At 62.9% G+C, this 12,273-nt stretch overlaps 1 protein-coding gene and 1 long non-coding RNA gene across 2 annotated transcripts in view; one reads left to right on the plus strand and one right to left on the minus strand.

The window, feature by feature from the left end:
- Positions 1 to 149: 149 nt before the first annotated feature.
- On the plus strand, positions 150 to 1,292 carry LOC103609125. The gene is made up of 2 exons (XR_552104.1): positions 150 to 471; positions 934 to 1,292. It is a non-coding gene; the product is annotated as an uncharacterized LOC103609125 (long non-coding RNA).
- Positions 1,293 to 1,947: 655 nt separating this feature from the next.
- Positions 1,948 to 12,273, minus strand: part of TSPAN32 (tetraspanin 32) — a 15,693-nt gene continuing 5,367 nt past the window's right edge. Inside the window, exons 4-9 of the mRNA XM_008593483.1 lie at positions 10,372 to 10,446; positions 5,629 to 5,730; positions 4,988 to 5,074; positions 3,232 to 3,315; positions 2,784 to 2,875; positions 1,948 to 2,098 (exon numbers count right to left, since the gene is read on the minus strand). Coding sequence (XP_008591705.1) covers positions 1,948 to 2,098; positions 2,784 to 2,875; positions 3,232 to 3,315; positions 4,988 to 5,074; positions 5,629 to 5,730; positions 10,372 to 10,446 — 591 coding nt within the window. The remainder of the gene's footprint in view (positions 2,099 to 2,783; positions 2,876 to 3,231; positions 3,316 to 4,987; positions 5,075 to 5,628; positions 5,731 to 10,371; positions 10,447 to 12,273) is intronic.

The following is a 12,273-nucleotide window of genomic DNA, read 5'->3' on the forward strand; positions in this document are numbered from 1 at the left end:
CCGGCCACAAGCAAGAGCCACGAGTGCCGGCCACAAGCAAGAGCCACGAGTGCCGGCCACGAGCAACAGCCACGAGTGCCGGCCACGAGCAACAGCCACGAGCACCAGCCACAAGCAACAGCCACGAGCGCCGGCCATGAGCGCCAGCCACGAACAACTATGGCCTCGTGAGGAGCTGCAGAAATGAGCTTTCTGTAGCTGTTGAAGTGTCTTTTCTTCTTGTGCTGTATAAACTTCTCCAGAAGTTAACTCACCTTCTCCTTCTCTTTCGACCACCATCGCGTGTTAGCTACGTCGTCGGTGCCTTCTTCAGTGTTGACCCCTCAGGCTGCAGAAGAGTGCGATGACAAAGAATGAAGCCAGAGGAGAAATGCCACCACCAGAGACCCTGGCTGCAGAGCCCAGGAGACTCGGGCATCTTCCTTTGGGGACACGGCTGTGCGTTTTCAGCTGTGGGCTGCTCTGTATCAGGTGAGCACTTTCTTGCTTTTGCACGTGTGTGTGTGGGAAGATGTGTGTTGTTGGAAAGACAAGAGGTGGGCTGTAGCAGGCCTGTGTCGGTTTTGGCTGCCTGTCATAGGACACTTCTTACCTGGGGAGAGTCTCCTTTGCTGGTCTTGGTGGGAGGCAGGGCCCCGCCTCCTCTGTGGAAGTTACAAGGCCCAACACCCCGTCCGTCCGTCTGGCCAGCTACAATGGGGCTGAGCCTAGGCTGAGCCGGCTTGGTGTTCCACCCAGGGGTTAGGGTTGAGAGGAAATTATGCAAATATTCAGGGACAATTAGAGAGAATTCACCATAGAGGTGGTTTGAATGTCCAGTGAGAGCAGTTGTGGGAGATAGCCTTTCTAAAAACCCCTTACCCCAGAAATGTCCTGCCTCAACCCCTGGAACATGTGACTGTGAGATCACAGTAAATATGTTTCCTCCTTCAGACATCCTGACACATTGCAACACGGATGGACCTTGAGGACATCATGCTGAGTGAAGCAAGCCCGTCACAGAAGGACAAAGACTGTATGATTCCACTTACATGAGGTCCCTAGAGTCATCAGATTCATGGACACAGGAAGTAGAGTGGTGGGTGCTGGGGCTGGGGAGCTGGTGATGATGGGGACAGAGTTTTCAGTTTGGGAAAATGAGAAAGTTGTGGAGATGATGGTGGCGATGGCTGCACAATGGTGTGAATATGCTTAATGCCACTGAGCTGTGCACTTAAAGATGGTCAAGATGGTCAATTTGACATTACGTGTATTTTAACACAATGAAAAATAAAGTTTCTCTTTTAGATAGAGAGATTATTTGGGTGGGTGATTAGGAGCTTTTAAAAGCAGAGCCCTTTTCCAGCTGGTAGAAGAAGGTGAAGTCAGAGAAACTCCAAGCACAACAAAACTCAACATGCCACTTCTGGTTGAAGGTAGAAGGGCCACTGGAGCAGGAACGAGGATGTGGGGACCTCGGTCCTGCAACCACAGGAACTGGGTTCTGCAACACCCTGGATGAGACAGGAAGTGGATTCTTCCCCAAAACCTCCAGAGCAGAGCCCAGTCTGGCTGACCACTGATGTCAGCCTGTGAGACGCTGAGCAGGGCACAGCTGAGCTCCCCGGACTGCTGCCCCAGGGTCTGCACGATGATAACCGGGTGTCACTTGAAGCCTCTCGGCTTGTGCTCTGTTATGCAGCGTGGAAGCCGAGTGTGGCGAGTGTCCACGTGTTGGAGGCGCGTCCTGACCAGCGTGCTGCTATTTGCTGGAGCTGCTCCGGTCTCCCCCAGCCCCTGCCCCTCCACTCGCTTACATGGGGCCTGTCGATGTGGTTCGGCCTTCTCCCTGTCCCCATCCCACCACGATGTCTGATCCTCCCCTAAGGAGCACGTTGACGGCTGATGGCCTGAGAGTCTTTGCCTCTGTGGGCAGACAGGCAGCTGGACAGGTGCTGGAAGCGAGTGTCAGTTGTCCTGGAGCCGCCGGGGGCCATCTGAGCATCCTCTTGGACCCAGACGGTCACCAGGAGTGTCTGCTTCAGAGGGATGTCGAAGTGTGAGTCCACCCGGGAGACGTCTGAAGAGGCTGGGCTCCTGGGGCTGGCAGCCATGCACCCTGAGGATCAGAGGGGATCATGAGGCTCGGCCAGAACCTTCTAGAAGGGACTACAAGGCTGGGTCAGGGCATCCTAGAGGGGACCGTGAGGCTGGACCAGAATGCAGAGGAGCCAGGCAGGATACCTGGGCAGGGAGGGACCCTGACGGCCAGGGCAGAGCAAGCTGGTGGCAAGAGGAGAGATGGCCGGAGGGACAGCTCGAGTGCCGTGGGTGTAGGAGGGGCTTCCAGCTGCTGGTCTGGGTCTTCCTGCACCTTGTGCGTGGGCAGCCCTGGGCTTACCCAAGACCAGAGATCCTGGCCTGGGGCTGTCATGTGGGGGCCCCAGAAGCATCCTACCCTCCCTGTTGGTGTTGGGGGAGTGGCATTTGTGAGCCAGGTCTTGGCAGGGATTGGGGGTGAGAAGAGGGGATCTCAGTGTGGGCCACAGAGTGGGGTGCATGCTGGGCTGGCCACTTCCCAGCTGCTCCTCCCCCAGTGTGGCCAGACACTCCCACGGTGGCTCCTCTGGAGTGCCAACCTCCCCTTGGCCCAGGGCCTGCCTGCTGGGCAGAGGCAGATACCTCTGGTGTGGGAAGCTGCAGGTGCTCTCAGCTGGCAATGGAGCTGACTGCCACCCTGCCACGTCCTGGGGGCTGCAGGAGCCTCTGGGGAGAGGGTGGGGGGCAGGCGGGTTGGGGCTTACCGTGGAGTCAGGGTGTATCGGCCTTTGTGGTCCAAGCTGCGGCCGGAGCGGATGGCACACCAGAGAAAGGAGCTGAGGAGCATCGCGTACACCTGGGAGGTAGGCGGCCCGAGGGGCACCCAGAGGCCTCAGCCACTGACCTGCAGCAGCTCTGGGGTGGGTGCCCCGCCCCCTCCCTCAGAAACCTCTGGACTCTGCAGCGTTGGGAAGGGTTCCAGTTGTCTTGGGGAGGGAGCAAGGCAGCCACTGTCTCCCCTAGGCCACTCCCTGGGGTCAGCAGCCCGCTCCTGCCTGCCCCCTGGACAAGGGGAACCTGGCGATGCCCAACACCGGAGCTGGCCTGGGCTGTACCTGGGCTGCCCAGCCCTGCCTGTCCATCTGGGTGGGGGGCTAGGCAGGTGGAGGGGGAGGAGTTGAGGGAGGGGTTGCAAGGGAGGGCAAGGGGTACCGTGAGGACCAGGCCGGCACTGGTCAGGGTGGAGGCGATGTTCTGGTGTGTGCTCAGGAAGCTCCGGATGCCCTGCAGGCAGTCCTGGGCAGAAGGCAGCGTGCATGGCACCTGCCAGGCCGCCCAATTCTCCCTGTTTGGGGTGAGTGGCCACCAAGGCCACTGCTAGGGCAGTGGGGAGACGGGGTGCAGTGCATTCCCAGGGGGACCACCCCAGCGCTCTAGGGAAGAGCTGTCACAAACAGGTGTGACAGAGCTGGCCCCTGTGGGGACCGAGGGGCTGCTGCCCAGGAGTCCCAGGGGGTGTCCTTTTCCCAGCTCACCAGCTGCCCTGAGCTCCTGCGTTGAGCCCCCATCTGCCTCCTCTGGGCAGGTCTAGGTCTGACTCACTCTGGGTCCCCAGCACCCAGCCCAGACCCTTTATGGTACCCCGTGAGCAGCACTTGGGGGACCAGAGAATGCTGTCAGGGAGGGGCAGGGAAGCAGCCTAGAGGGGTGCAGGGCTCCCTGCTCCATCCTGGGCTCCCAGTGCTGCCCCAGGACATGGCATCCACAGAAGTTCTCCAGAAAAGAGGAGGTGATGGGCCCGTTGCCGAACCACTAAGATGGTGGTCTTTGGCTTGGGGGCAGGATGTTGGCATTTTGGGGCAGGCAGCAGGAGAGCTCTGACCTGGGAGAGGAAGCACAGGGTGCCAGGGCAGATCCCAGCCAGGACCCTCCTACAGGGAGGTCTTCCTTCTGGCCCTGGCCTGTCCCCCTAGGCCAGCCCCACGCCCACCACCTATGCCAGCCCCTGCCGTCTGCCCCCCAAGAGGCCTGTCCAGTTGGGCCTGTTGCCCTTTTCATCCCAGGGTGCACAAAGCTGGCCCTCATCCCAGTTCTGTGGTCAGGGCACCTGAGGACTCTCCTTGGGTAGGTCAGGGCCCCCTGGCACCTAGTCCCTGCCCTGGGTGCCACCAGGCCCCCCGGTGCCCTCCCCAGCATGCTGGCCCCTCCGGCCCTCAGAGCGGGCCCGGTGCTGGCTCCACCCCTGCTGGGCCAGCGAGCCATTGGCGATCCTCCCGCCCGGTTCTTGGAGGGTGGCCAGGCACCTCTAGCCACAGAGAGGGAGGGCTAGTTTCCAGGACAGCAGGGGGAGGGGCAGGGAGGCCGACCGCTGGGGCAGCAGGAGAGAAAGGACAGGAGGCGGGTCCCTCTCCAGGCCTTGGGGAGGAAGGGCTCCCCTGCCTGTCCCACCTGTCCTCCCTGAGGCTGGCGGCCACACCTTGGACTTGGCCCATGCTCCTGCTCCAATTCTCTTCCAAGGACTGCCCTTTCCAATCCTTCTGGGGCCCCTCAGGATGCCTGCCCCCTCGCCCCTAGATAGAGCTGACCACGCCTGCTCTGTGGGCCCTCAGCCCGGAGACCCTGTCTGTGCGCTTCTAGAGGCTTCCAAGGGCGAGGCCTCAACTGGTCTTGGGAACCTCTTAGCTGGGGATTGCACGGGGGTGAAGGGTTGGATGAGCTGGCTTGGGGAAGGGACTGGGCCTGTGTTCAGGGCCCAGCCCGCCCACGCCATGGGCTTCATGTGCAGCAAACCCCTCACCGCTGCCTTGGATCACATCGGAACCGCCCCTGAGCCATTCGGCAGGCAGGTCCCAGGGTCTGGGGGAGGCCAAGGGGTGGAGAATGTTCTGGGTCTTGTGGTTGAGCTGCAGGGTGTCTGGCCCCCGAGTGTCTTGCCTGGCCAGCGTCCCGGTCCCCTCCTCCTCCTCACCTCTCTGGCAGCCTCCTCTCCGTGACACAGGTCAGCTTCTGCGCTGCCCAGAAGGCTGAAAGGAGACCTCTTCCCACAGCACAGAAACTGCAGGAACAGAAGGGAGGGAGCCGAGGTTTTCACTCAAAGCCCCAGTAGGTGGGCGGGACAGGTGGGGAAACTGAGGCATCACAAAGGCAAATGACCTGGGCGGGGTCTGGCAGAACTGGGGCCCCAGGAACTCAGGGTGTTGCGGCTGCTTTTGCTGGAGGCCCCAGCCCCCGGGCAGCCTGGGCCCTGGTGACGGACGGCAGCACTGGCCTTCCTGCCAGGGCCGGCTTCTTGGGCCTAGAAGGGGCTCATGTGCTCGCTTTAACGCTGTCATCACCGCTTCAAATTCTTAATCATTTTTGAACAACGGGCCCTGCCTTTTCATTTTGCACTGGGTCTGAAAATTCGGTAGCAGGCCCTTTCCTGGTCAGAGGGAAAAGCACAGGAGCTCTTTGCCCTGCGGCCTGCTCCCCGCTCCCGCTCGGCCACTGGCCCAGGTTGGCTGACTCTGGGGCTGTCCTGTGCCCGTTCTCTGGATTGTAGTCGTCACAGTGAGGCCGACCGCCCCGCTGCCCCACCATCAGTGAGGGGCAGGCCCTCCGCATGCTCACCGTGTCCTGGATAGCCTCCAGCTCCTGCCGCCAGACGCTGGATGAGCTCTTCACAGCCTGGTCATACACCAGATCGTAGGTGTCCAGCACGGCGTCCTCCACCTGCACGAGAGCATCCTGGTGGGAGACCCAGTGAAGCCCCTTCTCTGCGACGGAGCTCCCAAAGCAGGGGTGTGGCCCCAGCATGTGCAGTGATGTCCCAAAGGTCCCTCCTCTTTGCACCAGGTGGAGCTCCCCGAGGGTAGAGCCCGGGTCCCCTGGGTGGCAGGTCACCCTCTCTCCCAATGATGGTGTCAGCATGGCCTCCTGCTCCCCTGGAGGGCCCTGCAGGATAGAGCAGAGATAAGCTCTGCTGCCCACTACTGCTGTGGTCTTGTGGGGTGGGGTGTGGGCTGGGCCTGGTAGAGAAGCCTTGGGGGAGTCCTTAGCTCCCCCAAAGATGCTTCCAGATTTTTCCCCAGAATCAACCACCAAAGCCTGGGCAGTGGGCTCCAGGTAAGGCCTTTGATCGGGGGAGGTGTGTGCACCTGGGGTCAGGTCTAGGCAGACGAGGCCACTTGGGGACAGGAGATGGAGAGGAGGACGGAGACAGGGGCCCAGCCGGACTCTGCCTTTGCTGAGCACCCCAGCGTCCCTCGGACCTTGTTGCCTCGGCCTCTAAGCACCCCCTTTTGTGCCTTTGCTTGTGCCGCCCCCACCCCCACCCAGAATGCCCTCCCCTTGCCAACTTATCCCTTCAGGGAGCAACTTAAATCTCGCCTCCCCCAGGAAGGCTTCCCTGCCTGCTCCAGGGGTCGCTGGTCTCCCAGCTCAGGACGAGGCCGTCTTTGAGCTCCCCTGACCTCTGCTGCCTCCTTCCTGCCTTGGAGACCCTGAGTGCTTCCTCCTCTCCTTCCGTCCCCCCATGTCATGACGACAGCTGGGACACACTGAGGGGTACTCATGGACTGCCCCAAAGGGCTGGGGGGTGAAGGAGGACCCATGCCTGCTCTGGCCACTTGCACCTGCCCTCCAGAAGGGAAGGGCGGCCTCTCCACAGCTCTCCATTGCACTGGTCCCAGGCCCCCGCGCAGGCCCCGCCAGCAGCCCGGAGGATTTGGGTGGGCTGGCTGCAGGCAGGCAGTGGGCTCCCTCCGCCAGCCCTGTCCAAGCCCAGATGCCCCACAGGAGCCAGAGGGACTTTCTAGTCCAAGCACTGCTCCTGGCCCTAATTAATCCCTCCCACTGATGGCTAACACACGTCAGGCTCCCTCCGTGAGTCATCCCAAATGCAGCCAGCCTTTGTCCTCACCACCTGGAGGGAGGTGGGCGGCGTGCTGGGGGGCAGGAGTCAAGCTGGCCATGGCCACGGGTCGGCAGGGCCGGGCCCGCCGTCGGCCTCTGCTTCGCTCCCTGTGAAATGGGTCGAGTTGGGGTCCTGGCGAGGGCTGGGGCCTAGAGGAGCAGGCGGCCTTGGCAAGGAGGTCCCACCCCCCCAACTCTGACAGCTTTGTCTCCCCGCCAGCCCCCTGCCACGGCCCATGGAAGACCTGAGTGCCTGGGGCTGTGTGACAAGTGCTGCTGTGGCATTAGCGCTGCTGTCGTATTAGCAGGAGCAACAACCCACTGGCAGCCGAGAGGCTTGTTGTGCCAGGCTCTGCTGAGAGTCTCCCCCGTGACTGAGAAAGCAGAGCTCAGCAAAACCAGACCCCTGCCCTGCACCCACAGCCAGGTTGTGGGGGGCCAGACTGGACTCGCCCCGCAGGGTCAGGGCTCCTAGGTGGTGCGTCACCGTCTGCCCCCACCGCTGAGCTCAGGGGACTCTGTAGGAGCCTGAGGTCCGTGTTCATGAGGAGGCAGGGGTGGGCCAGGCACTGCTGCCAGGCACTGGGCGCTAGGCCTCCCCTTCCACCGCCCCGGGGTCGGGGCAGCAGGGCTGGCGACGGGGTCCTGGGCTGCTGAGCTCACGTCCATGAGACAGTGCACTGCTCAGAGTCTGCACAGACTGAGGCCCAGTGTCCAGGGAATCCCCACCAGGGCTTATCACCAAGACCAGATCATCCCGGATATCTGCCTGCGCTTGGGGACTAACCCTGCTGGCTCAGGACAGCACAGATGGGCCCCGTGGGGGGGAGCTGCAGGTGGTCTGTGGACCAGGCCCCGGGGCCGACCTGGCTCTGGCCTGAGCCCACACGGCGGCCAGGAAGTCGCGGGGCAGTGGCCTCAGGGCCGGGAGCCAGCCTGCTGTGCTCACCCTGAGCCTGACTGATTAAGGGAGCCGAGCAATCCATTTTCCCCGATGCAGAGTCACCTGGGGACCGGGCAGGGCTGCGGCAAAGTGGCTTTCCGGCCGTGGCTAGAGCGTAATTAATAGCCCTGGAGCTCTGTATTCATCCCACGGAGGCCTGGTCCTCACAGTGGCGTCCTCGCCAGCTCGGGGCCCCTGCCAAGGCCCAGCATCCCTGGGAAGTGGCAGCTGAGAAACCCAGTGAGCAGGGGCTCTCTGGGGGCTGGGCCGGGAAGGGGCACCCACCTTCACCCCCGGGCTAGGGTCTGTGGCCTCAAGGGACATGGGGGACAGCTGAGGGAAGGTGGCCGGTGTCTTTCATCTTGTAGGGGTGCCCCAATGACGCGTCTTGACCCCTGTGTTTCAGGGTATATTGGGGGTCCCTCAGGGGAGGTGCAGGGGAGAAATGGGGTGAAGGGGCCTGGCTGGGTTCCAGGCGCTGGTCCCAGCCCTCACCCCAGCTTTGCCAGCACGAGCGGCTTGGGCCCTCTGGCCGTTTTCCCTGGCGGTGCTGCAGCAGGGCCCCTCTCCGGCAGGGCACCGGCTCATGTGCCCAGGAGGGCATGGATGGGACACTCGCTGTGCCCCTCCTGCTCGGGACCCTTGGCCTTGGTACCAAACACCGTCTCATCCAAGCTCGGGACAGCCCCGAGCTAGTCCGGGGGCAAGGCGGGCTCGGGGGTCATAGGCCAGTCCGACGAGCCCTCCACAAGCACCAGCCCAGCCCCAGCACACAGCAGCCGCCTCGGGCAGGGATCTGGATGCTCCTTTCACAGACGAGGAAACCGAGGCCCAGGAAGGTTCGATGCTTTACCCCAGGGCGCCCTGTGGACCCTGCCTTCCAATCCAGATCTCCTTTGCCCAAGCTACCTTGTGCCCACCAGGCCTGGACACACATACGGTCCACACGGATGTCAAAACCCACCGGGAGGGGCAGATGGGGCTCCCGGCCTCTGCAGCACCCTGAGAACGGACCCCCGAAGTCTGGGTGGGAGCACGGGCCAGATGAGGACCATTTGTGTGGGGTGGTGCATGGGGCTGGCACGGGCCAGAGGAGAGGCCTGGGCAAACAGCGTCCGTCTTCTCACTCCCTTCCCTTCTGGAGAGCAGGCCCCAGCTGGGTTCTGTCCTGTGCCCCTGCGTGCCCCCTCCTCTCCAGAACTGCGAGTCTGGGCTCAGCGCTGTAAACACACAGCTTCAGCACACAGACGATGGGGAACCCTGGAAGTTGTCAGTACCACAGCCACCCGCGGTGTGACACAGGCCTGGAATGGGCCAGACCACTCTTCCGTGGACAGGAAATGTGAGGACAAAACACCAGCCGGGCCCGCCTCTACCCCGAAAAGACTGCTGGACAAGCTCCCGCAACCACAGCTGTGTCGCAGCGGCTGGACCTCCTCCAACATCCTCCTGGGCCAGAGGAAATGGTGTTTTCCCAATTGGTCTCAGGTGGCTGACCCCGAGTGAGGCTGGGGTGGGTGGGCACTTTGAGGCTACCCCTGGGTAGGGAAGGGAGAAGAGTCTGAGCCTGGAGCCCTCTCCAGACCTGGTACTGCCAGGACATTGGTGCAGAAAGCACCCAGCACGAGCTCTGCCCGGAGGACCAGGCCCAGCCTCCTGACCCAGCCGCCATCTGTAAGCCGCTGCATCTAGCCTGGCCATTGCTGTGTTTGGGGAGCCTTGGCTTCCTGACTGGTCCTTACAGAGCACATGGGGAAACTGAGGCCCAGCAGAGAGGAGAGGGATTGCTCAAGGTCACAGGGAGTTGGAGTGGACAGGAGCCTGCGGGACTGAGACTCTCCTGCTCCTCTGTGTGGTCCACCTGGCTGGCCTGGAGCTCCCCAGCCTGCCTGGGGGGCCTCGCCTGGGCCTGGGCTCCCAGCGGCAAAGGCCAGGGCTGAGCCCTGCTGCCAGGGTCTCGTCCACTGCTGGGGATGGGGGGCCTTCCCCCCACACCAAGCTGCTGGCTTTCCCCTGCCCCCAGGTCACCTGGGCAGCCCCATCTCCTGGACAGAAGGACTGTCCTCCTGGGAGTGAGGCTGGGACCCGCACCCACTCAGTCCTCCCGGCTCCTTCCCCACACTGCAGGCCTCAGTCAGGAAAGCTTGACCCTTCTTTGTGCATTTTCCAGAACACTCTGCCCCCTCCAACCGATCCCTCCCCCTCTCCCTCTTCCCTCCCTTGACTCCCCAGGGGCATCTTCGGGGCCCAAGAGGAGATGGGCTAAGGGGGGTTGGGTCCAGGTCTCCCCCTCCTTCCCCAGGGAGCTGCCACCCAAACCCTGGAGAAGACCCCTTGCCCACCACCCAGCCCTCTGGCCCCTCAGCACCCTGCCACCCCACACCCAGGAGGTCCCCACCTGCCTGCACAGCAGGGAGCTGAGGGTTGACTTTCCCAGTCCCTGCTCCCTTGTCCTCCTGCCCTGTGCCCACTTGCTGGGGACCTTGCACTGTAGGATGGGGGCGGCTGGCACTCACCTGTGTGGGGTTGTAGAATCTCCGGAAGGCCACCTGCACCAGGACACAGAACACCAGGGCAAAGCACAGGAAGCCCTGGGCGAGGAGGAAGGCTGGGTCAGGTGTGGTCGAGCCTATGGCCTGGGCATGGGGCTGAGGCCCGCTGCCCACTGCCTGAGCAGGAGACCGTGGGCAGGGGCGAGACCATGGGTGGCAGGAACACGGCCTCTAGGGCCCCTTTCTCATCCTTTCTTCTGGCCCTTTTCAGGAATTCTCCCCCTATTCCCCGCTTTTGGCTCCTGAGGGCCAGCCATTCTGCTCCCAGGAGGAATATCGAGCTGGGGGGACAGGCAGAGCCTCCCCTCTGGGGGAAGAAGCTTCCTGTCTTCGAGGCAGGGGTAAGGGCTGTCCCCTACACAGAGGGGGCGGGGGGTCTGAAACATGCCTCCAGAGCTAACTCCAACTGCAACTGCAGGAGCTTGGGGACAGTGTGACACACCAGGACGGTGTTCCTGTGCGGGTCCTCGTGGCCCCAGCCAACCCCTGTCCCCTCCCTCTCGCCTGCACCCTTGCCCTCAGTTCTTTGGCAGGAATATCTACCGCTCTCCAGCCCCCGCTTGCCCTTCCTTCTGTCACTCAGGGATCCCGAGCTTTTGGGAGCCCCCAGGGTCCTCGTGGCCCCAGCCAACCCCTGTCCCCTCCCTCTCGCCTGCACCCTTGCCCTCAGTTCTTTGGCAGGAATATCTACCGTTCTCCAGCCCCCGCTTGCCCTTCCTTCTGTCACTCAGGGATCCCGAGCTTTTGGGAGCCCCCCTTGCCGAAGCTGAACATGACAGACCCCTCCCCTGAAAATGCACGTGTGCCCCCATGTTGTGGACAGTTTTTGAGGGTCACCCCAGACTGGATGTCCCCCACCCACAGTTTGATCTGCACCTCTGGGCTGACCCGAGGACCTGGGGCTCTGGCTGAGTCTCCACCTGGAGCTCCAGAGGCTCAACCCTGCCACTGTCCACACCACTCCACCTGGTGTCGAGAGGCCCTGGTGTGACCGTCCAGCCCCTCTGCATCGCCCCCTTCCCAGCCCGCAGGCTTTGTGACGGTGCCTCTGCCCAGAGCAGAGTCATGAGGTGTGTGGCCGGGCTTGGCTGCTCTGTCCCAGCCCAGGGGCCTCGCTCAGGGTGACACCACCAGAATGGATGCCCAATGGAGGAAGGGTCACCCGTGGATGCAGAAGGACCCACAGACGCTGGCCAGGACCAGCAGTGATGAAGAAACAGCCCGGGCCAGGGGTAGCTAAGCACAAGGTGTGCGGGAGAGCTGGGGCCACCCCAGCAGCCCCCAGACGCGGGCACGGGCTCGGTCTCCAGCCCCCTGCCCTTGTTGCCCGTGTCCCCTCCTGCCTGCCCGGAGGCTGCGAGGTCTGTCTGGGGACATCCCTTCCCCCCTCCCTCCCTCTCTTTCTCCTCCTCGCTGGCTGCGGGCTGCCTTCCCCATCTGGAAGCCATCGCCCAATGCTGCCTCCCAAACCTGAGGCCCTGAGCCAGCTCAGGGGACCAGCGTTTTCCAGAAACCATTTCATTCCTCAGGAGAAAGAGCATCACCCGCCCACCTCCCACTCTCTGCCTCTCCCCACCTCGCTCACTCACCCTGCAGGGAGGGCCTCGGGCAGCGAGGGGCCCACCCAGACCTCCCCCAGGCCTCCACTGTGTGGGGTTTCTGGGTGGAGCTGGGCCCAAGCCTGGCCGTCCATCCCCCCCACGCCCCGTTCTGGATGGAAACATATAAATAAGTGCATAAACCGACGGCAGGCTCCTAGGGCCACGCTGCCAGCGCTGCTCTGGGCCCAGCAAGCAGTTTCATTTCCTGTGCGCCAGGCTCGGGGGGAGCCGGGGAAGGTGGGGGCAGGATGGGGCAGGCGGGGGG

This window comes from Galeopterus variegatus, unplaced genomic scaffold, assembly GCF_000696425.1.
Source record: "Galeopterus variegatus unplaced genomic scaffold, G_variegatus-3.0.2 Scaffold9226, whole genome shotgun sequence".
Taxonomy (NCBI): domain Eukaryota; kingdom Metazoa; phylum Chordata; class Mammalia; order Dermoptera; family Cynocephalidae; genus Galeopterus; species Galeopterus variegatus.